The sequence below is a fragment of the Mustela erminea genome, chromosome 4 (genome assembly GCF_009829155.1).
Source record: "Mustela erminea isolate mMusErm1 chromosome 4, mMusErm1.Pri, whole genome shotgun sequence".
Lineage (NCBI taxonomy): Eukaryota > Metazoa > Chordata > Mammalia > Carnivora > Mustelidae > Mustela > Mustela erminea.
In genome coordinates this window covers 100202609-100227434 of record NC_045617.1, presented here as the reverse complement: position 1 = coordinate 100227434, position 24826 = coordinate 100202609, and the positions used below count along the sequence as shown (strand labels likewise).

The following is a 24826-nucleotide window of genomic DNA, read 5'->3' as shown; positions in this document are numbered from 1 at the left end:
TATTTTCATGATGGGTTTAAAATATTTAACAATTGAGGAAATCTACACAGTGTTTATAATCCCAAAAACACTGAAGGGTTAAGCATCTCTTCCTACCACACAGAAGGAAGGGAATTTGTGCAGACCATTACAGCCTATTTCAAAAACATTCATTAAGGTTCAATAACAGGAGAATTCATATTTTTCCTTCATTTAATCAAGGACATCAGAAAGGTGTGCCTTGTTTCCGGCTCAAACCTCTTTCATTGTAATGTGACTCATCTCAGCAACCCAAGGAGTCAGAGCTGGTTGGTAAACTTTCAAGTCTCAGGGGGCTAAATCATTTCCCATTCTCTTTCATTGTTTTTTACTAAAACAAAAACAAAAACAAAAACTTCTGTTGCTCTAATTTGATGAGGATTTTAATATATTTTAGCACGTAATGAAAAAAAGTATTGTAGATAGAAATCCAAAATCATCATTTCTTGCTCAGTATTTCACTTCAGCTAGTTGAGGTCACTTGCATGGTAAACAGGAAAATGCTGGGAGATAATCATATAAGGTCCAATTCAGCAACATAATAGCTCTGCTACTTTGGGGGATTTACTTGGCATCTTTGAACATCAAAATCTTCACAGAATTGTGAGTATAGCAAAACATTTAGCTCAGTGTCTGATTCACCAGAATGTTCAATATGGCAGCCATTGTGATTGTATTTTCGAGTTGTTAAAAGGTACCAGGTCTAAAATCAATTTACTTCCCTCGTAGTAGAAGGTCTTTCACAGCTTTTACATGTTAAATAGAATTGATGAAGTTTATTCTACCCTAAAGAAAGATTCTTAATTATCATTGCCCAAATTATCATACATTAGGGTCCTTAATTTTTATAATTTTATGAGCAAAAATTTGTCTTAAAATCCTATGAAATAAAATTGGACATTTTAGTGACCTACTCATCTGCAAACCAAAGTAATTCATTCAATGAACGCCTAACAAAAAACTACTATATTCCCTCAAAGAGTTCATAGTAGGGGGAAAAAAAAGCTACCAACATGTATAATTACATATGGCTTGGTAAGGGCTTTAAAAGAGACACGTGCATGGTATACAACTGCCTAAGGAGAACCAACTGGAATAGATTTGGGTCCTGGGCATTTTTCCATTGCTAGAGAAATGGGAACACATTTCCTTGTACTAATCAATTAAGAGATGCCTCTCTAGTATAGGCCATATGCTAAGCTAGCAACCAGATTTTGTTAGATTTTTGAGACATGCAGAGATCTTAAAATATCTCACCCAAAGACATATGTTTAATCAGATTAAAGTTTACCAACTCATGCTTTAAAATTTTAAGCTGACAATTTAGAATAAATTGATTTAAAACCCGACAAGACATCTTGAATCTTCACCTTTCCATTTCTATAGCACGATTTTTACAATTGTCTTCAGAACGGCTATTCTTTAACTTCCCTTCACTGGGAGAAAATAAAATAATTTTTATACTAACTTTTACTTAAATAATTAACCCTATAATTTAAATGTGCTATTTATAGAATTGAGCTACTCTATTATCCTTCTTTCAAACTCACATAGCTTATAAATTAAAAATGTCTTGAAAATGGCAGATAACAATGCCATTTGTTAGAAAATGGAACCTAACGCTAGCCTTGATTTTATCCTGAGAAATACTTGTGAAGAAAAGAACGGAGAACTAAAACTGCTTTAAAAAATATGCTTTCATGGAAAAATATGAATCACTTGTGAAACAATAAGGATGCATACTGTTTTATATCATGGAAATATTCCTTTCTCTATGTTTCCTTTCCTTAATATAATTTCATGATAAAAATAAAAAGCCATTTATTCAGCATGTTACTATGAGTCCTTCAGTTTAATTTTCACTTTGTACCTATTGCTATCAGACTCATATGATAAGAAGAAAAATTAGTCAGTAAGAGAGAGCAAGATCTTTAACATTCTCTGAAAAGAACAGAAGCATACAAAACAAACCTAAAAGGTAATGTCCATTTCACAATTATTTCCTCTACAATATTGTTGAACATGTCATAATAAAGTTTGTGGGCAGTCACAAACACAAGCTGATCTGATTACTTTGTTCCTGCTTTATAATCACTTGCATTTCATCCTCATCTCAATCTTGGAGAAGATGATTATTGGTAGGAGATGAAGCCAAAGACTCTGAAACTAACACATTAAAATACGCCTCGCATTTATCTCTTCCTATAAAGCCTTAGTTAAGGCTTAAGCTAAAAATGCTTTCCTCCTAAATGTTCATGGGGGAAAAAAATTACAGAATACAGAATAAGCTATAAATTTAAGTTTTGATGCAGGCAATAAATTACAGAACAGAACTACCAGAAACCTCATGTCTCCTGCCAACAAAATGTACTCTTTTGAAAATGATGGGTTTCATCTAGGGGTGATTAAAGCTGAAACCAATCCAGTGATTCAATGATAGCTTAATATGTGATTGAAAGGGATGCCTGTACTTCAATTTGGAGAAAATCTTGCTTTTAAAAATAGTATTATTTCTTAAAGTGATTCCAGTTCCTCATTATACCATATACTATAAAATAAAATGTGGTATAAAACATCAACCGTGAGTTTAATGTGTTTGGGAGGGGATAATTGTTAAACTGTCTAAATTAAATTCATTAGTTCTATTTTTAAGGCAGTCCACAGCAGAGACCCTAACTGAATATTATAATGGCACTGCAGCATCCCCATTCTTTTTAATTGTGATGTTCTGTGTGATATTAAAGGGTCTCAGAAAATATTCCAAAGTGTTAATTCTTCCCAAAACAGAATTTCTGACAATTAGAGTCTTAATTTTCCCACTCAATTCAGAAATAAGTCCCTTTGATTTTAATGGCATAGGTTGAGTTCTATTATATAAACAGATGGATAAAAATACCTAAATTACCAGATTTTTTTAAAACTACCACCATGAAAGGAACGTGGAAATATTTAATTTTAGTGAATATAGAAATAAATGCTGATAAAATCTCAAGATTAGACCTTTGTTATTTAAAAATCCTTACAAATTAAAGTTTCTCATGGAGCAACACACAATATAGAAAAGTCAGCCCCCCCCAAAAATAGATTATACAAAGGCTCTAAAGAAAAAACAAACATATGTCATATCTTGTGATCTTCAAACAATTCATATATTTGTGGCCCAAAACCAATTTCTCTTAGCCAAGAGACTAGAGCTTATACAATAGTCAGTCCTAGTGTTTATACAGTAGTCAGTCCTCCCTAGAAAAAACTATTGTAAGTTTGACGTCATGATATTTATATTTTGTTGTACTAAAGAAAATAATTTTCCCATAGAGTCTGTCTTATTCAAAATTTAAAACAAAAACAAAACAAAACAAAAAACCCTCCTATATGGACTCACATTAAGTTCAATACACAGTGATATTACCATATACATTTATGAAATAGTTTTATGATGAACTGGAAATTAATGATTCTTCATTTTGAATGACTAACTAATAGAGGATAATCTCTAAAATCCATTTACTCAGAAGAGAAGAGAGCTAGTAGACAGAGATTCTGGAACCAATAATGACATCCAGCCTTTCCTTTCAAACATTGTTGAAGGAGAATTAACTCTAATTTTTCTAAATAGAAAACTAATAGAGTGGTAGCCCACAGGTACATGACAATGTACTAGGTTAGGTGAGACAAGTATGATGGAGGGAAAAACCACCAGGCTCCTATTTACTTCTCCTGGCTGCTGAGGAGGAGAGTTTCTCCCACTTCTGTAGGGTCAGACACTGTGCCCATATTTCACAAAAATCCATCTGAAATGGGCCAAGAGTCTGTCGTGAGAAAACACTGCACTATGACTCAACATAAAAGCCCCAGATAATAGGATAAGGGACCACTGGTAAAATGGTCACTTCCTGAATCCTCCTGAGCCTCCTGAAATCAGTGATTAGGCCCATCTCATCTTTTCGTGGGCTATAAAAGGTAGAAATTCAGAAGAGAAGTAGAGACAAAGTGGCAGAGCTTTCTCTCTGCAGTCCGGCGACTCCTCAGCTCCCCAGCTGGAAGTGTTCACAAATACAAAACATGGACTCTGGACCACACATAGATAAATCAGAGTTAGTTACCAGAGATTAGAATAAAAGAGAGGCTGCCCACCAAAACCCATCTGCAGGCTACTGAGTATCTCCCACTAATGATTCCTACGGTTTAGATAAGAGATCATGCAAAGATTTCCTTACCCAGATCATACTAAAACAAGAAAGTAAATTGATAAACCAATGTTCAAGATACACCTGGTTGGCCAACACTAACATTTTGACAAATGATAACAACAACATTTGAAACACTCTAATTACACAGAAAAGAGAAATAGGCTTAATACACTGAGATAGATTGCCTAAATAAATATAAAAATAACATGCAATGAGTAATTTCTTCGACTTGGGAATTGATTTCACTTCGGTTCTGATATAAGCCTGCATTTGGCCTTCATTTGAACATATGTAATGTGCTTATTAAACAAGAGGCTTTAATTTAATTTACCTACTGAAGCAGAATCCTGTAATTTTATAATTAATGACTCTTAATAGCAAAGCAAAAATGCCCTAGAGGCATGTGAAAGCAGCTGGGTCACTGGAAGTGATTTCGGTCCTCCCTTCCATTCATGGACGTAGCATCAGTGGCTGGTGAGAATGGCCAAAGAGGTTTAGCCCATGCTGGGATCTAAGGAGCTAAGTTGGATACTCAGCTAACATGTTTCTACCCTGTAGAAACCAGTACTAGTCACCAAGTATTGACTGGCCAGTTGCCCTCATGTAACCCCATTTTGATCAATGTGAAAAGAGGGGGAAGTTCTTAAATTCCAGAGGACGGGGATCTCTCCAAATCCAAATCAAGTTTCCTAGGCCTGCTTTACAGTGGACTGGACAATTCTAAGCCCATATTGAGCCTCTGGTGATAAATCGATGATGTCTCAAATTCTATTCACCGAGATGCTTTCATCATGAGACCCTAAGAGCAACGTTTTAGTAAAAGCAGAACTTCAAAACAACCATTTTAGAACACATAACAGAACGACACTAGAAACATAAAATTCCCTCTGCTTTTGAGCCAACACTGACCTTCTGTTCCAAAAGCAATGTGTTTGTAGGGATTGCTGCAAAAGCCTTGTAGCTTGACTTGGTCTTGTATTGCTAGAATGAGTAACCAGAAAGCAAGAGCGGAGATGAAAAGAGGGAAGAATAGAACATAATTTTAGACTAGGTCTGCCAAGTTAAATGACACGTTATCAAATGAAGAAAACAGTTATTGCAACTTGTTTTTAACAGAAAAAATTAGCTTACCATGTTAATATTTTATTAGAATGAGAAACAAAGGAATATCACAGTAAAATATCAGCCTAGGGATTATAGGCAATTATGTGCTATGCAGTTTCAGAACTTAAAAACATCCATTTCTACAAAGTTACTTATAAATTTCTCATAAGCAGTGTGTCCCCCCATAGGAGTACTACTAGCCTATAAATGTGGGTGGGTTTTTTTTGTTTTGCTTAATTCTCAAAGGAAAAGGGGTTCTTTTTTATAGTGCCATAATTTACAAATGTTATGCCAACAAATCTAATTGAACTCTTGATATATTCTCTTGCATCTTTTGTAAAAACAAGGGTCAGAATACATAAAATTTAGCCGTAATGTTTAATAAGTAGCATATTTTGAATAGAAGCAATATCAGCAATTTAACTCCATAATGAAAAGATTCAAAGGCCAAACTTTTGATCTTCAATCCACTTTTTTAAACTTCATCATCTCCTGCTCTTTCTAATGAAATGATATTGATGAATCCAATGACGAAACATCCTGAGTTTTAAATAAAACGCAGAGTTATATAGATCAGTTTCATGCAGTATTTGAAAGAGAGGGTGGAGCATGAGGAAGCTGTATAAATCAGGATACTATGCATAATCAAAAGCCCGGTTTTGATATTTCTCTGGGTCCCATGCTGCTTAACCAAGGTCAAGGCTCTTATCGCTTCAAAAGCCTCTGTCTCAGACAGCTTCCCCAGGGGTCCAGAGCCAGCTAGTAGTTGGCAGAGGACTCCAAGCCATCTTAGTCCCCTGGGCAGACCACAGGATCATAGAAGACATAATAGTCAAATAAAATAAAGCCTTGAGTTTTATGGATATAATCTTCCATTAAAATGATATGAGGAAGGGGAAGTAATACATTCATTTTCCTTACAAAGGAGGTGAGGTAGAGAAAAATAAAAATGCCAGGCCTGGGGGAAAAGTCTCAGATGCCTTCAAGCCCTTGTCTTTATATTGACCCAGCACTGCTATAGTCCCCATATGACATATTCTGGATAAGGACTGAAAACGAAAGAGAAAAATCTCTTTGTGGAGAGTAATAGCTGGCACTTAGGACCAGGCAAGTTATATACACTGCCTCATTTAATTTTACAGAAGCCCTATGGTTAAAGAACCATTAGGGAAGGGAGGCACAGTACGGTCAAGTGACTTGTCTAAGATACACAGCCCGTAAAGAATAGAAACAGGTTTGGAACCCAGGCCTGCTTGGAACCAATATCCATGCTTTCTCTATGAGATAATATTTTCTCTCAAAGAATACCTAGGCAGACAAAGAATATATAATAGAATATATCATTACTATTCCATGATGGTTTCATAGATACTTAATTACAATAATAGTTTTAATAATAATAATAATAGCTAACACTCACTATGAGCCAGGTACCATTCTAGAAGCTTTATGTACATTATCTCATTTAATTGTCATAACCAAATTATTGGATAGATTCTAAAGATTTAATTTTTATTTATTTATTTGACAGACAGAGACCACAAGTAGGCAGAGAGCCAAGCAGAGAGAGGAGAAAGCAGGCTCCCTGCTGAGCAGAGAGCCTGATGCAGGGCTCGATCCCAGGACTCTGGGATCATGACCAGAGCTGCAGGCAGGGGCTTAGCCCTCTGAGCCACCCAGGCACCCCTATTGGATAGATTCTAATCACATTCAGTTTATATATAGAAACTAAAGTATACAGATGTTAAGTAACTTATCCAAGGCCACTAAGTAGTAGTAAGTCATAACTGGGATTTGGATGCAGACATGCCAGTCAACAGCTATGCACTTATCTATGATAGACCTTTGCCTCTCATTTCAGGACATACAGTCACTTACATTTTCAGTTCTCCTATCCCCAACTGCCCTGGAGTATATACTTGGACAAACCTATACAGATAGATATACTGTTACTGCACACATAATGCCATACAGTCTTAGAATTAGATGTGATATTAAGGCCATCTGGTTCAACCCTCTCATCCAAGACATGAATCTCTCTGATTGATCCTCTGTTCAGCTACCACATGAACTCTTACCTACCTCCCAAGTCAGCATGCTCAGGCTTAATTGTAAGAAGTGGCTTTAAAAAAAAAAAAAAATCTCCCTTATACTGAGCCAAAATATGCTTCCTGATAACTTACTCCATTGGTCCTTTCTACCCATCTTGGAATGATGACACATGTGAAGAGCTCAAGTCTGCACAATTGTTGTACAGCTGTTTCTACCACACCTCTCCTTACTGATCCTCAGTTGAAGAATTTCACTATCCTCATCACCTTCTTCTGTCAATATTCCTTTACAAATGTTGAAAAGTGGTGTGTTGGGGTGCTTGGCTCAGTCAATTAAGCGTCCAGCTCTTGATTTTGGTTTGGGTCATGATCTCAGGGTCATGAAATCGGGCCATGTCAGGCTCCACACTAAGCATGGAGCCTGCTTGGGACACTCTCTCCCTCTCCCCTTTTCCTCACTCACGCACTCACTCCCTAAATAAATACATAATAAAATCTTTTTTTAAAAGGTGTGTGTTAAACTAGATGTATTTTTAACACAAAGTAGAATATAATCATCACCTTGAAGATATTGACAATAAAATCAATTAATACAATGAAGATGATACTAACTGGAATGGTCTCCTTGGCTTTTGCGGTCAGTTTAGAATATACAAGAGAGGGAAGTTGGAGTCATTTCCTATTGTTGGATCACACCGAGTATGCTAATTCCCTAATGCTTTCATCTTTTTTTCTTTTACATACACTGAAATTAAATTCCATCATGGAGTTATGCTTTTTTTCTCTAGATGCCAAACTGTACTTCACACATTATCTCTATCCAGCTTCATCTGATTAGTTTGGTTTCTTATTACAAACTATGAAGACAATAATTTTTATATTATTTCATGAACGATCTTGTTAGGCAAGTCTTTTTTATCGTCATTCAAGTCATAGACCAAGGATGGAGAACTCTTACCTCCTGGGTCCTACCAACCTGGTGGATATCAATCTTCCTGTAACTCTATTTATTTATGAAAGTTCAACTAATTGATTCATTCAACAAAATATTATGGAACACCTACTTTGTGACCTACATTGTTCTAAGCATTAGAAATTCAGCAGTAAACAAAACATCCAAAGCCTTACTCTTTAGAGCTTATACCCTAATAAACAGAGACAAACTAAAAGCAAAGAAATGAGAAATCAAAAAAAAAGTCATGGAGAGATAAATAATTCGCAGAAAATTCAAATAGTGTGTTGGAATAGAAAGTGACCTCAAGGATGTGTTAGAATGGGCCCTCAGAACAAATGTGAGTTCACAAAAATATGCCCTTACACCTCACATACCTTTCCTTATTCATGATATCATGGAAAACATCACAAAAGCTGGAACTTGGAAAGCAATTCAATAAACATTACTTGCTTAAAGAAAATGTCTGTCTTCTAGTTATAACTGATTTTGATAACAATCACAAGAATATAGATAATCATCTTCAGAATTTACCTTCCCTTTTTTTGTGAAAAATAAAACATATGGCTCGCTTCTTTTCCAGCAAATCTCCTCTATTTCCTATCATTTACAATAGAAGTACAAATTTCATCTGTTTGAGGCACAATTTATCTAGACCAGGAGATATGAATTTAGAACATATAGATGTTTCCTTCTAGTTCCTTTATGTGTGTTTAAGACATATGTAGTCTTTCTTTTCAGTGTGAAAATCATTCTTGTTGACCTTAGAGATACTTTTTGGGTTCACTATATTTCTTTAGGTTTCTTTTAACAATATTCTAATTTGAAACATATTTCTTCTTTAGCATTCCAAGTTTCTGAGGTGTTAAATTCATTGGTTTCCTTTGCTTGGTTTAAAATTACAAATCACTCTAGTCAATGTAAGTATAACTTAAATAGTAGGTTTTAGTGTTATAGGCTGGAATCACCATCAGCTGATCATAGAAGGTAGAACTGACCAGCCTACCCTGAATCCAGCAAAAAATTCAATGATATTATGTATCTCTCCAATTTGTACTCTATGCTTTTGCTCAACATTCAAAAAATATTTTTTTCTTTCTTTTCTTTTTTTTCTTTTCTTTTTTTTTTAAGAAAGAGAAAGCCCATGTGGAGGTAGGGACAGAAGGAGAGGGAGATGGAAAATCTTAAGCAGGCTTCACACACAGTATGAAATTCAATCTCATGAGCCTAAGATCATGACACAAGCCAAAATCAAGAGCCAGATGCTTGGGGCACCTGGGTGGCTCAGTGGGTTAAGCCTTTACCATTGGCTTAGGTCATGATCTCAGGGTCCTGCAGTCAAGCCTTGAATCGGGCTCTCGACTCAGCGGGGATCCTACTTTCCCCTCTCTCTCTGCCTGCCTCTCTGCCTACTTGCAATCTCTTTCTTTCAGTCAAATATATGAATAAAATCTTAAAAAAAAAAAAAAAGTCAGATGCTTCAGTGACTGAGTCACCCTGGCACCCCCAATAAATATTTCCTAAATATCCACTACATGACAGGTGGAGGGTAAAATTTTAGGTTTAGAAAAGGAAATGCTATTTTATTACATTAGTTTATCATATCTAACCCTATTTATAAATACTATTTATCCTAGATAACTGTATCATAAATCCTGGGTATGAAGGTAGGGAGAGCCACACATCTTTCCCCTTTAGGAAATACTCTCACCACTATCCTATTCAATATTTCTAATGCCTTAAATTTTACCACCGTCTCCGGTAATAAAGGCCCATGAGATCTCAAAGCAAACTATATTAGTTGCCTTGAGAATTAGAAATTTGAACTCATGGTTACACCTTAAGTATTGGTGAAGGGCAGAATCTCAGATGACATGAACAACAAGAAGGAACCCTGGCAAAGAGCCTCCCTATGGCCAACTTCTCCTTTCTGGTGCACCCTTGAGTAGCAATGAGAGTACTGCTCCAAATGTACACTTTCTGCTCATCAGTGACCATGCCTGTAGTGCCTGAGTCAGAATCTCCCTGAGGCAAAAGCTCAACTCAAGCCCTAATTCAACTTACAGAAGGAAATTGCCCTGATACCTTCCTTACATCTGAATTATTGGCAGAATATCATCTCTATAATGATCCTGAGAACAGAAGCAGTGGGAAAGAGAAGGGGGGAAATTTCCCTGCACAACTCTCTTCATAGGATCCCTCTCCATGGTTGATTTATCTTTTGTATGTTTCTAGTACTCTAAACATTATTGTATTACAATATTTTGACATCCCTATTAGCCTGATAGGTCTTTTGGAGAAGATATTTTCTAATATTTCCAGTATCTTATACTAACTTAGTAAAGAATAGATATTTGGCAAATATTTGTTGATTTAAACCAAAGTATTTTATTGAAAATTACAGTAAGATTTATAGGGCATGGAAAACCAAAATTTTAGTTCCTCACTACTGTTCACGTCTTAGACACACTTGACTGATTGGAGATCCTCTTTCTCTTTCCAAGTATGCCCTAAAGGCATTTCTAATTTTTCTAATATTAGTTTTGGATGTGAAACTTCCAAAGTTCACATCAGTGATGTGAACTTCTACGATTTGAACTCATGATCTTAAATCCCTATTTTTTTTTTAAATCCCTCTTTTGAATTAAACTGCAAAAACCTCTCCTTGAATTAAAATGAAAATATTCCTCAAGGGGTAAAACAAGGAGGTTTTGTCAAACACTGACCCTTGTGTGTGAATCACTACTAAGCTCATTTCAGAAAAGTTAGCTGGAGAAAAACAAAGGGAATGAGACCCTGAATTGGTTAGTACATAGATGTAAGCAACAGATAGCAGGAGTGGGAGAATCTTAGAAAATCTAGGATTTCCACAAAGGCACCAAAAATTCTGTGGAGGATGTAGAGTACAAAACAATGGGACAAAAAGAAAAAAAGAGAACAATAGGATACATATATCTATATGCAATTATTTTATCATCTCACATATGATTATGAACGTTTGTTAACCCTACCTACAAAATATGTATAGATTTATGACCTTCACCTTCACCACTAGAACCTCACCAGAGCCATCATCATCACTTGCCTGGATTGTTCCAACAGACTCCTAAGGTTTCCTTAATTCCGCTCTCACCCTGTTAGTCTATTCTTAACATAGCAGCCAGATAGACATGATTCTGCCAATTATCTATTTGAAACTATCTACCAGCTTCTTAAATTAAAAAGCAAAGACTAAGACGTGGCCTACAAGACGTCACAGGCCCCAGCTTGCAGTTACAGGTCTCTGACAACTTCAAATTCCTCAGACTAACTCCACTCTTGCCACGCTGGCTCGCCTATCTTTGCCAAGCACTATCTGACATCAGGTATTTTTTCCAACTATACTCTCTTAAGGTGCATCAGGTCTGTGAATGTCACCTTCCCAAAGAAACCTATCCTGACCACCCAATATTAATTTGTGACACTATGCCTTACCCCACTATACTTTTCTCCATACCGTGTATGACCTTCTAAGGCACAAGAAAATTTACTTGCAGCAATGGGGAGGTGGTGAAGGTAATTGGTGGTTTCTTTTGTTCCACCCAAGAATGTAAACTTTCTATGAGCAAGCATTTTGCAATTTTATTTTGTTACAACCTCCTCACGGCTTTGAAACATGCCTTGCATATAATAAGCACTCAGTGAATGTCTATTGAATGAATGAATGATTTTCTTGAACCACATCGACTATTTTAGCTCATGGAGGTACATTCCATTATTACTCATTTCCCTAATTATAAGCGGTCAGCAGAAATGGAGAAAATCACATAGAGACTGTTGTCCCCAAGTTTTTGGTGTGACATATTTGGAAATGCGTTGATGCCTTCAAGGAATGAGAGTCTATAAATAAAACACCAACTATAAAAGGTCATGAAATATTAAAATACTCTCAATTGATTCCCAAACTATTCCAGGCCAGGGCAAGCATGCCACTGGAGCCCTCAGAGTTAGAAAAAAACTTCAAGCCACCTTCAGTAAGTAGCAAAATGTTTGCAGTTTTGAAGTAATGTCCTCAAATCCCTATATGGAATACCATGATAATTCACTAGGAGAACATTTTAAACTATTTTATAAATGAAGACCAAATATGTTGGGAACTCAAATACAACTCCAGGAATTAGCTTTATGATATCCAGGCTTTCCCAAGGGACAGAAACATCTCAACAATATAGATGTCAATCAAAGAGTAAGCTGAGCAACCTTCAGGCAGATGCTCATCCTAACTAGGGCCATGTTTATAATGTGAAATAATATTTTAAAACCATTATGTGAAATTAAAGTATACCAGTTATACTAATGCAAACAGATTCAGAATCTTAAGATTCTATCTATGAAAAAGAAATATCAAATATGCTTCATATCTAAATTTAGTTCAGTATACTCTAGCTGTTCCATTTTATTTCAATATCAAAGGACAGTAGGGCCCACACTTTGAACTAATACCCCTGAAGCATTCAGGTTTTAATTTGATGGCCATTTGTATTCTAGGACCTCTTTTCTTTTGGGATCTGGCACTGAGTGAAGCTGATCTAAATCTGAAGCTCTTTGACTTCAAAGAGAGCCTTGTGCTTGGATTAGCACCACAGTGGAAGGAGCAAGACAAGAAACAATCCATAGACACATATGAATTCTTTGATATCCCAAAGCTTTTGTCTATTTCCTCTTATCAATCTATGAAATAATCTTAGCAATTCAAACATAACCTAGTCAAACATCAAAGGAAACTGGGATAAGATTTATCTATTTCAGTGTCCATTTTAATACATTTTTATGCTTGTTACAACTTCTACAAATAATAGTTTGCAATGAAAAAAAAAAAAGTAGGCTGATTTTTACCTGGAGAGATAATAGCAAGAAGCAAGGAAGAAATAAATATAACTAAGAACAGCATGTCTCAGAGAGCAACTATTTCTGTAGAAATTATCATAAATTTTTTCTGTTATAAGAAACATTTTTTATTCAAAAAGCGGATAAAGGGATATGTTATAATTATTCTTCATGTTTTTATGTCCATCAGATTTATCATGCACTTCTACCAGCTGCATTTTTTAACTTGGAAATTGAAAAAAATAAAACCAATAATAAAGCAAAAGCTGAAAATTCTTCAATATTGGAGCAGTAAGTGAGCTGGGGAGAACAGATCTTCAACAAACTTGATTTTAGGACAAAAAAGACCTTGACTTGATCAAAAGTTCTCTGAGCTCACCCTCTTCGAACTCTCCAAAAATAGGACAAAATGTGAACAAAGCGGAGTGAACCATAAACAGAAACACTTCAAAGAAGTCTCTAGAGTAAAATCACTTTTCATAAAGATAATGAATAATTTAAGCATATGGCATTATGGTTTAAGAAATAATTGTTAATAAATTCAGGAGACAGTAATGTTGACATCACCAGGTTGTTTTTAATATACCACAAATGAATTCCATAATCACACATATGTATTGAAAAGATAATTACCAGGTCATTTTACCTCAAATATGATTTTTAAATTTAGAATTATAGAAAATGCTAGATTTTCTCTGTCCCATTTGCTTTGAAAGTTTAAAATACAAGGACTGAATAATCTCTAAAAATACATTTTTAAATGACCCAAACATTATAGAAATTGATAATTCTGACTATTCCATTATGATGGTTTCCTTCATGAGAATTACTAAATAGGCTAAAATGATAATTAATATGTAGTCATTGCTTTTGCATTTTGGTAAATAATATGGAGAAAATATTACCAAGTTTATATGGTCATAAAAAGTAACTGATATAGTCTCTTTTAATTAATTTTTAACTACTTTGTATATTTTGTTTAGGATAGTTCTTACCTCACAGAAAGGGTGTGATATCTGTTAAAATAACTATTATTACAGTTATCACTAGTTGATGATACGGCCAATCTTTTTATGTCTCCACATATACTCTACTGGTTTTATCTTCTGTAAATTTGGTCAGGTTATTTACTGTTTTTGAAATGCTAGCTCCTTTCCTCTTCATTAAGCTAAATCCTAAACATTTCCAACAGGCCTGACATTTATTATAACTTCCCTCACTAGCCAACCCCCATAATAATACTTCTATTATATTGAATTCAGTGAATAACTATATATCATCTGTATTTTACTGTTAATATTGCCTTAAACTTGTTCTCTAGTTTTATTGTAGATTTAATAATCCTATATAGCTCCTCCATATTATGTATATATGTATTTCCTCCTGCTGAAAAAAAAATTAATTTTTTATAGACAAAGGACTGCTGCTTACTTTCCTTAAAAAATACATACGCATAAACATACATCCCCCAGAAAAGCTGGTATAGTGGGGGGCATACAGCAGGTGTTTTCTGCATGCTTGTTAATGATGTAATACAGTTTAACTTAACAAGATCCTGTGTGTTGTTTATCTTTTCCATCTTAACTTCGTCATTCAAACAGTAGCAGAGTTGAACACAATCTCCATGGAATTCAGAAGCTCTTAAACTGTGTTATTTCAATGCAATGAACTTAAAATCACAGCCCCCTCCTAATGCAGGCACTTTCATGATCTTATTTTATTTATACAACAATAACCAAACTCTGGTTCTATAGCATCTACATCCTAATTATTTGAGAATAGCTAGGAAGCTGGTATGCTCTAGAGCAGACATGCTCTTCGACCAGGAAAAATGAACTCTATGGATCACACCTTCAAATACTCCCCTTCTCACATTAAGATAAAAACCCAGAGTACAGGGTTTTTATTTTTTAAGTGTTTTCATTTGAATATAGTTGACCCACCGTGCTAACCTTAGTTTCAGGTGTATAACATGGTGCTTCAACACCTCTGTTATGCTATGCCTACTGCAAGTGTAGCTACCATCTGTCACCAAAAAACACTAGTACAATATTATTGACTATATTCCCTAATCTGTATCCTCTATTCTCATGATTTAATCATTCCATAACTGGAAAGCTGTATCTTCCACTCCTTTTCACCCATTTTGCCCATCTTCCTCCCCACTTCCCTCTGACAACCATCAGTTTGTTCTCTGTGTTTGCAGGTCTGATTCTTCTTTTTGTTTATTTCTCTCTTCATTTCTTTTGCTTTTTAGATTCCACATATCAATGAAACCATATGGTATCTCTCTCAATCTGACTTATTGCACTTAACCTAATACCTTATAGGTCCATCTACACTGTTGCAAATGGCAAGATCTCGTGCTTTCTTGTGGCTGCATAATATTCCTCTGTGTGTGTGTGTGTGTGTGTGTGTGTGTGTGTGTGTGTGTGTGTATTACATCTTTATACCTTCATCTGTCAATGGACACTTAGGTTGCTTCCAGATCTTGGCTACTATAAATAATGTTGCAATAAACTAAAAGTGCCTCTATCTTTCTGAATTAAGATTTTTTTTCCCCTTGGGTAAATATCCAGTAGAGGAATTATTGGATTATATGGTAATTCTATTTTTAATTTTTTGAGGAACCTCCATACTATTTTCCACAGTGGCTGTACCAATTATAATCCCACCAACAGTGCATGGTACCCTATTGTTTCACTTATTTTGGAATCTCAAAACAAAGCAAAAGAAAAGACCAACAAAAAACCATATTCTTAAATACAGAGAAGAAACTGGTGGTTTTCAGAGGAGAAGAATAAACTTCTAGCTATAAAATATGTAAGCCATGGAGACGAAAGTACAGCACAGAAAATATTTAAACAGTACTGTATGGCACTTATCACAGTGAGCACTGAGCAATGCATAAAATTGTTGAATCAATTTGTTGTACAGCTGAAGCCACTATAACATTATTCATTGATTACACTTCAATAAGAATAAAATAAAATTTTAAAAATAAGTAAAAAATAAATAAATGCCATTGTCACATTCTTGCTCAGTGGGTTGCTTCAGAGCATTTAGAAGTCAGTATTTCTCCTCTCTCAATTCTATTTCCTCCACCCAGCCTACCCATCCTTTCTGTTTGTCATAATTCCTAAGTATATAGTGTTCAAAATAAATCAAATATAATATTCACATATAAAAGAAACTTCAATTCCCTTTTGCCCTACATGTATATAGCTAAATACATATTGGTATGAATTTGAGGGGATATGAGGAGCAGTAAAGAAATCAACTTGGTAAAAGGGGAAAAATTAATAATAATAAATGTATGTCAGCAAAGGAAATAGAAAGTTTTCAACTTGTCTTGGCAATAATACGGACCTAGATCAAGGACACTATTTCATTTTACACTGCTCCTACTATTCTATCGTTATAGGATATTTTGTTAGACAACAGGGTCCATGCAATTAAATAATCAGAAGTGTATCATATTCTCAAACCTGAGCTATCTGCTTTAAATCCCATCTTTGTGATCAATGATATAACCTATTTTTTGCCTGGAAAAAAAAAATGCCCTTGGATTCATAGATATAAGAAGTTGACATAACAAGAGGATTTGCAAAATCAAAGAGTTCTACCAAAACATGCACATTTTTAGATAGATTATAATTCATTTCCACATTCAAATATACCAAATCCTCTCCCCACTTATATTTTCTGTAACTCCATGTAGGAGCAGAATGAAGACCATAATTATTTTTCCCCTGAGAAAAAGATTCTCCCATATTTTAAAATTATCATGCACCATGCAACGTGCAAAAAAAAAAAAAAAATACCTTGGGTTTCTTATTTTCAAGGCCTGTTGGCATGGACAATGCACAAGGTGAAATCAGCTCCTTGGTTCTTGTTAGAGAAATGGGAGGTGATGGGGTTGAAACAGATGACCTGTGGTTGGATATTGAGCTTTCAGATTTTCCAAGTCTTGAAGGCAAGGTACCACTGCCAAATTTTGGGTCCGGTGTTGAGGGATGGAGCTGGAGTGCCTGGGTGGGCAGAGTAGCACGAGGGAGTGGGAAGGACCCCAGTGTGGAAAGTGAGGCAGAGCTAGCACTGGAGACAGGCGGTGAAGGAGGAATTGAAGGATTCTGTCCCTGGTCAGCTAGCTTCGGGGCTGTTCTCTTAGATCTGTTTATCAGGTCTGAAAGAGCTGGGGAAGGATGGAAACATTTCTCTGGAAAGGAGAGTGTGGCCCTTTGGTTAGCGGGAGGAGATAGAGTAGATAATGCAGATGAGGCTGATGTAGGGTGTATGTGAATATTCCTGGGCTTTTCTGGACCCCTGAGGTCAACATCCTGTTTGCCCTTCAAAGAAAGAGAAGGAACACTTGGTGGAACGGGAGGAAGACCCACAGAACTCAATGTACTAGTCTGTAGCAGTGAGAATGTTGGGTTCCCCTTCAAAGAAGTGGGTGATGTTTTCTCTACATTCAAAGAAACAAGGCTACTATCAACATGTGTTGTGGGAGAGAGGGAGCCTGCCTGAGAAAGGGGAGCAGATTTGGCAAAAAAAGGTAAGTGAAAGGATTGCTGGCTGAGTTCGGAAACTTGGTGTTCCCTTTGTTCTGGAGACCCCGTTCTCAGGGAGCAACTAGAGAGCGATTTCTTAGGTGTGGACGGGGTTTCTTTTGCTTTTTGATCGAGGGTGAGTGTGGAAGAAGCCAAGGAGTTGAGAGAGAAAGTGGGACAGGATGCTGGGGAAAATGGTCTTTGGTGAGAAGGGTTTGACTTGAGCATGGCAGTGAGCAGGGAAAGCCGGGAAGGCACTGGGGATTTCACCCCTGACTTTGAGAGATTTCCACTAGATGACACTTGGCTACAGATAGTGGAAGAAGAGCCTTGGAACGAGGAGGTAAACTGTTTGGGACTTGGAGAGAGCGAATGTGTGACAATACGGACTGGTATATATGAGCCCGAATTTGACTTCAGAGAAGCACTGGAGGATGGTGAAGGAGAAGTGGTTCTCGGGCTTTCTCTGGGGCTAAGGACATGTGAGGTGAAAGCTGTTTTCTTCGGAACTTCAGATGCCAGTCCAGGTTTCTTATCTGCAGGTCTTGGACTGGATAAATTAGAACCTGATAACTGAGTGAAATGGGGAAACTGTGACGTCGAGGAGGTGCCTTTCCGTGCAAAAAAGGGTGAAGAGTGAGCAGAAGTTTGAAAATACGTAGTTGTTTCTTCCACCAAGGCCCCACTGACATCCAGCCTCCTAGTGTGGAACTCCTCTAGCACAGAGGCTCCGTCCAGGTTAACTGGGTCAGGTGGCGTTTTCTGATTAGTTGGAGAAACAAAGGAGAAAGCAGGTGGTTTACAGGCACGCTGCTCAGAGGTAGTGGGAGAAGAAGTTAACTAGAGGAAAGAGAAATAGACAGATTGTAATAGGACATTATTTGTGAAATGATCACAATATTCTCGTTACTTGTGTGTTTCTGCAAACAGTCTATTAGTTTACACAAAACAGGCACCTTAAACCTCCATAAAAATTTTAGGAGTTCTGTTGTGCTAATGAGGCATTGCTTTAAATTTGAAATAAAATATAAACAAACTGTGAAAAATTATATATTATGCCTCATTTATTCCCTGGAAGAACATCGATATAGAATTATATACGCATGTTTCCATTTGGAAAAGAATTCACTGACAAAATCTTAAACAGTTATCTTAATTTGGAGTTGTGTGACTTGAAAAGATTTAAATCACCACCAATAGGTTTCAAAGTTCACATTGGAAAACAAGATAGATTTACTTCCATTGTAAAAATATAATGGTATAACTAACATAATAATATAATGACTACAACAATATAATGACTACAGTGTAATTACTATAATCCTTAAAAAATCTAACACACTTCAAGTGTTTAAAATTCTAAAAACTTAAAGTACTCCTATATATTGTGCAACTGCAAAAAATGACCAGAATTCGAAAGACACAGCACCCATCAACATGATTGATATCAACAATGATAAATTAAAAGAGTGAAAGCAAGTTTGAAATACAGATCAAGTTTTAACTTATGAAAAACATGTCACTAATTAGTTGCCAGAATGAACATTTAATAAATGATTTGGATTATGTTGGGAAGGGTAGATATGCTTTCAAATCAAAAGAAAAGAATACTTTACAAATGTCACCTGCCTGAAACAATGCAACCCACAAACCCCTCAACAAATTTAAACAAACAAACAAACAACAAAAAAAAACAAACAAACAAAAAGAAAGAAAAAATGTCTGGGTATGTGTATTTTGTGGTATTTTAAAAATCATCCAGTACTTTAAGACAAATGCTAAAATTATATATGATTCAAAAGCCAGATCTTTAAACACAGGCCTCCTGCAAAATTATTGATTTGATTCTATCAACTCATAAGAGAATTTAGGGAATATCAGTTAATCAAAATGTTAATATTTATTAGGTGATATTATATTACCTGTTATTATATATATATGTTTGTGTGTTTATTTATTTTATTTATGGCCTTACATAGCAGGAAAATGTATTACCATAACTATTAAATTTGACAAAAGCTTGGTTTACAAATTCAGTAAATGATATTACTTGATTTTGCTTTGTAACATGTTAACAAGGTATCCGTCAGACCTATTGCAAAGATTTTCATATCATGTAATTTCGAGTTCTGAAAAATTTAAAACTGATAAATGCAAACAACTCATCCTAAACTTTAAAGTTTCAAGTAAATACATCCAAAACAGCCCTTTCTTTTTATGTATAAATTTATATTTGTACTCCCAACACAGAATTCTTCCTACATAATTAATATTTGAATACATGGCATTACCCAGAATATCAAAATATCAGGGGTAATTGAAAATCAAGCAGAATTCAATCAAATTGAGAAAGAATGCTTAACAACTCCCTTACATAAGCTTTACTTAGAAACAATTCTGCTTAGCCAGTGCTCATATAATTGATTCATGTGATTAGACATAAATGAACAGTCTTCTCTGATTGTTTACAATGACTGGTCTCTTCTCGCAAAAAGAATGAAGCAATTTCAAGGCTGTGTAGAGTGTCTTTGCATATTATGTTATAGCTTTTGGTAAAGAATTTTGTAAACTAATGATAATGGCCACAAAAATCCATCACCTTTTAAGTCATATTTACAGATAACTTCATTTCTACAATAAATTGATTGATTCATTCAGATTATCCATGAAATTATCATGTTGAAATCATAGGGCTATAATTCTACTACACTGAGTCATATTTTACCTAATTTAAGTAATTCAATTTATTGTGCTTTTGAGTAGTTGACTATTAAAGAACTTCAAGAGAAAGACTCTGAAAAGTCTAAGATTGTTTATTATGTTTGTATTAGCCTACATATGTTTATTATCTTTTCCCATTCAGTATATTAACAAGTATTTGCAATTTATTTGTTTCTAATTTGCAAATACGTCTGGATATTATCCTGATTTATTCTAATAAAAAATGTGGTACCACACTTTTATAAAATTCCCAGATACGAAGAATTTCTTTTTAATAAAAAAGATTCATTTTCCTAAATTCCTCTCAATAGGTTTAAAAAAAGTAGCAGAGAGGAGGTACAGACATGAATGACTTTGTGCAGAAAGAAAGAATAGATACCTGTCAAATGCTCAGTTATCTCAGAAGAGAGCCTTCTTTCACTTCTACACTATAAATCCATTACCAGTGATAATAAACTTCTCTATTGACATCTACATATTTCCACCCCTTCAGCCTCTCCCATTAATAACCTCTTGTTCTGTTCTCTAGGTTTGTCAATGATACTTTTATTCCTTCTCCTCAAAGCTGTTCTCTGTTTTCTCCATCATTTATTTCTAGCATGATCTTTGTTGATTCCTTTGGTTTAAACACCTCTCTAGAGCTACCCCTGCTTATGTTCTCCAATCACCAGCCTTTTTCTGATTCTTGAGTCCCCTTACTATATACCTCCTCCAAAGTTATTTTCAAAACTCTCTTCTCCCGGAAAAACTACCCTAAGCTCTGGAATACATTCACAGTAATATCAGTAAGAGAGGATGCTTGCAGTGTTCTGCTGTCATCAAGTGGACAATCTTGACCCTAAATCCACTCTTGGATCCTATATAATAGAGGCCATCAATTATTCTAACAACCAATATCTGTTGTGGAACTTCCTTGTAGTTTTAATCAACCTAAAATGAACACTTCCTATACATACCCAGTTTTTTCCTAATTAGTATCAGATTCCAAAGCATCTGAATAAAAACCAAAGTGATTGATCTGATCTCTGAATAGTTCCCAAGATACAGATGGCACAAGATACTGATTCATATAGTTGAACTCTTCCTCCTGAATCTGTAAAGCCATGCAAGGCAGAAACTCTAGATTCTTTTTTGTCCTCATATGGAATCATTACAACACAACAGCTTGGCCTCCTAAACTTACCTATTCATGGGTTTTCTCACTGAAGAACCCTTGTAATGTCACTGGAAAGATGTATTCTCAGCCTTTCAAAGATAAACAATATAAATAATATTTCTGGTATTCCTGCCTCTAGCACCCCCTTTAACCTATTATTGGAGTAACTTTTTAAAATCTAATCAAAGTATACCCCTGCATAAGATTATCATCAATCCTTTTTCCATATAATGTGAACTAAAGATCTTTCCTTCATGACAGATCCCCTCTCTTGCTGTCCTGTCCCAACTCCCACATCTCCTGCTATTTTGCACTTTAGGTTTTAGAAGTACTTTGTTCAATCTCAGCCTTTTTGCCATCATTGTCAACATTCTACCTATGTAATTCTTTTTCCAATATACTTGCCAAATCTTCATTCTTTAAATCAATCTCACTAACTGTCATTTTGCTCTGAGACCCAGTCTACTTCAAGCTGCTATTAAAAAAAAATAATAATAATGACAGAGGACTTCCTGGGAAGGTGGTAGAGTAAGAGAATCCTAGGCCCACCTCATCCCATGGATACATCTAGATAACACTCACACTAGTGTAGGTAACCCAGAAAAAGACCCAAAGACAAGCAGAACAAACTCTTCACAGCTAAATATAGAGAAGATGCCACACCAAAGAGAGTAGGAAGGGTGGAGACACAGGAGCCAAACTTACCCAAGGGACTCTTCTTAGGAGGGAAGGACATCCCAAGTGCTGAGAGGGAAGAGTAGCAGACCCCATATCAGGCGCTCCAGGCATAGGGCATTTGCCCTGGGAAGGCAAATCCCCATTACATCTGGCTTTGAAAACAAGAGGAATCTAACTTTGGGAGTTCTTACAATCAGGGCAGCTTGACATCTGGAACTTTAAAAAATAAGCAGGTGCAAAAATAATGTATACTGTTATGCTGGAAATAAAAAAAAAAAAAAAAAATAAGCAGGCTCAGCTCTGGGAGAGCTAGAGAGCAATAGGAAACTGAGTTCCTACCCTTAAAGAGGGAGCACAATAAATAGCCCTACTGAGATACAGCAGACAACCAGCAGTTTGAAAAATGCCTGGGGAATACAGGAGAGAGATTTGATTACTAATTTCAGAGGATTTTCTAGAGGGGCAGGGATCTTTATGTGACATCTCCAAGAACAAAAGAGTTAGTGGGTACCATTCCCCCTCCCCCAGTCTACATACATGGACATCTGTGGGAATAAACATAACATCAACACTATCCACCTAGCTCACTAACATTATACTGCACCCTCAAGCTCCTCTGTAGACTCACCCCATCCAATATGCCCTTGTCAGGAGTTCACCCAAAGTCATGCCACAAGTGTTCCAGTGCCCAAGCAGCCTTTTAAGGAGCCAGTGCCACCTCAAAATGTCTCCTGCCCAAGGGACAGGGGAAGAAAATCACACTCACCAGTTCAACTATGGCTATAGCTGTGGGCTGGGAGCAGATAACTTCTTTGAGTTCAGGCCCCACCCACCAACAAAAGTTTCACAGGGGACAACAGAGGAATAGCATGCTGCAGTTCTGTGTCACCACAGCTCTCACAAATGTGAGACTGACTTAACTGCAGCCCAAGGCAGCCCCAGATTGACCTACTAACAACACAGGGACCAAATGCTGCCCACAACAGGCAAAGAGAGACATTGCAGATGACTTGACTCGACCACAAAAATATAGCTCATGCAACAAATATAAGAGATGCCCCTAAAGAGCCAGTTTCTGGTGAACAGGGAACATTGCACTATAGAGCATTATAAGACCTCCTTTTCTTAAGGCTACAACTTTCAAGAGCAGGAGAAATAGCTGACTTTCCTAACACATAGAAACAGACACAGAAAGTTGGATAAAATGAGGAGACAGAGGAATATGTTCCAAAGGAAAGAACAGGACAAAATCACAGCAAGAAAGCTAAACAAAAGAGATAAGAAACTTACCCAATTGAGAACTTAAAATAATGGTTTTAAAAATATTCACCAGGCTTGGGAAAAGAATGGAAGATCTCAGTGAGATCCTCAATAAAGAGACAGAAAATATTAACAATAATCAGAGATAAAGAACTCAATAACTGTGATTAAAAATACTCTAGAGGGAATAAGTGTAGGTAGGAAGAAGCAGAAAAACAGATCAGCAACCTGGAGCAGAGAGTAATGGAAAGCAATCAAGATGGTCATGAGAGAGAAAAAAAAAAAATAATAAATGAAAATAGATTAAGGGAACTCAGCAATACCATCAAGCATAATGACATTCACATTATAGGGATCCAAGAAGAAGAGAAAGAAAGGGGGAAAGAAAATTAATTTGAAGAAATAATAGCTGAAGACTTCCTGAATCTGGGGAAGAACAAAAGTCCAGATCCAGGAGACACAGAGAGCCCCCTAAAAAATCAACCCAAGGAAATCTACACCAAGATACATAGTAATTAAAATGGAAAGAAAAGTAGTGATAAAGACAGAAAATTGGGGCACCTGGGTGGCTCAGTGCGTTAAGCCTCTGCCTTCGGCTCAGGTCATGATCTCAGTGTCCTGGGATTGAGCCCCACATGGGGCTCTTTGCTAAGCAGGGAGCCTGCTTCCCCCCGTCTCTCTCTGCCTGTCTCTCTGCCTACTTGTGATCTCTCTCTCTCTCTGTCAAATGAATAAATAAAATACTTTAAAAAAAAAAGACAAAACATTTAAAAATTAGCAAGAGGAAAGAAAACTGTTACATATGAAGGAAACCCTATGGGGTTATCAGTTGATTTTTCAGCAGAAACTCTGTAGGCCAAAAGAGAGTGGCATGATATATTCCAAGTGCTGAAAGGGGAAAAGCAAACAAACAAACAAATAAACAAAACCTACAACCAAGAATTGTCTATTCAGCAAAGCTATCATTCAGAATAGACAGAGATAGAGTTTCCCAGACATACAAAAGTTAAAGGAATTTATCACGACTAAACCAGACTTAGAAGAAATGACAAAGGGGAATCGGAGTGGAAAGGAAAGATCATCAGCAGGAGTAGGAAAACTTGGAAGTGCAAAATCAGTAAAATGAAGTATATTTATGAAAATCAGTCAAAGAGTCACAGAATAAAAGGATAGAAAGTGTGATGCCATATACCTAAAATGGATGTCTTGGGGAGGAGAGGAATAGAAATTTAGTGCTTTTAGAATGGGTTCAAGCTTAATCCATGGTTAAATTAATA

The 24826-nt window shown here is 36.0% G+C and overlaps 1 protein-coding gene across 4 annotated transcripts in view; it reads right to left on the bottom strand.

Moving 5' to 3' along the window:
• MLIP (muscular LMNA interacting protein) overlaps positions 1 to 24826 on the bottom strand; it is a 258002-nt gene that overhangs the window by 96577 nt on the left and 136599 nt on the right. For all 4 annotated transcript variants that reach the window (XM_032340280.1, XM_032340281.1, XM_032340283.1 and 1 more), the window contains 2 exons: positions 17006 to 18574; positions 5118 to 5189 (listed from right to left, as the gene is read on the bottom strand). In XM_032340280.1, coding sequence (XP_032196171.1) covers positions 5118 to 5189; positions 17006 to 18574 — 1641 coding nt within the window. The remainder of the gene's footprint in view (positions 1 to 5117; positions 5190 to 17005; positions 18575 to 24826) is intronic.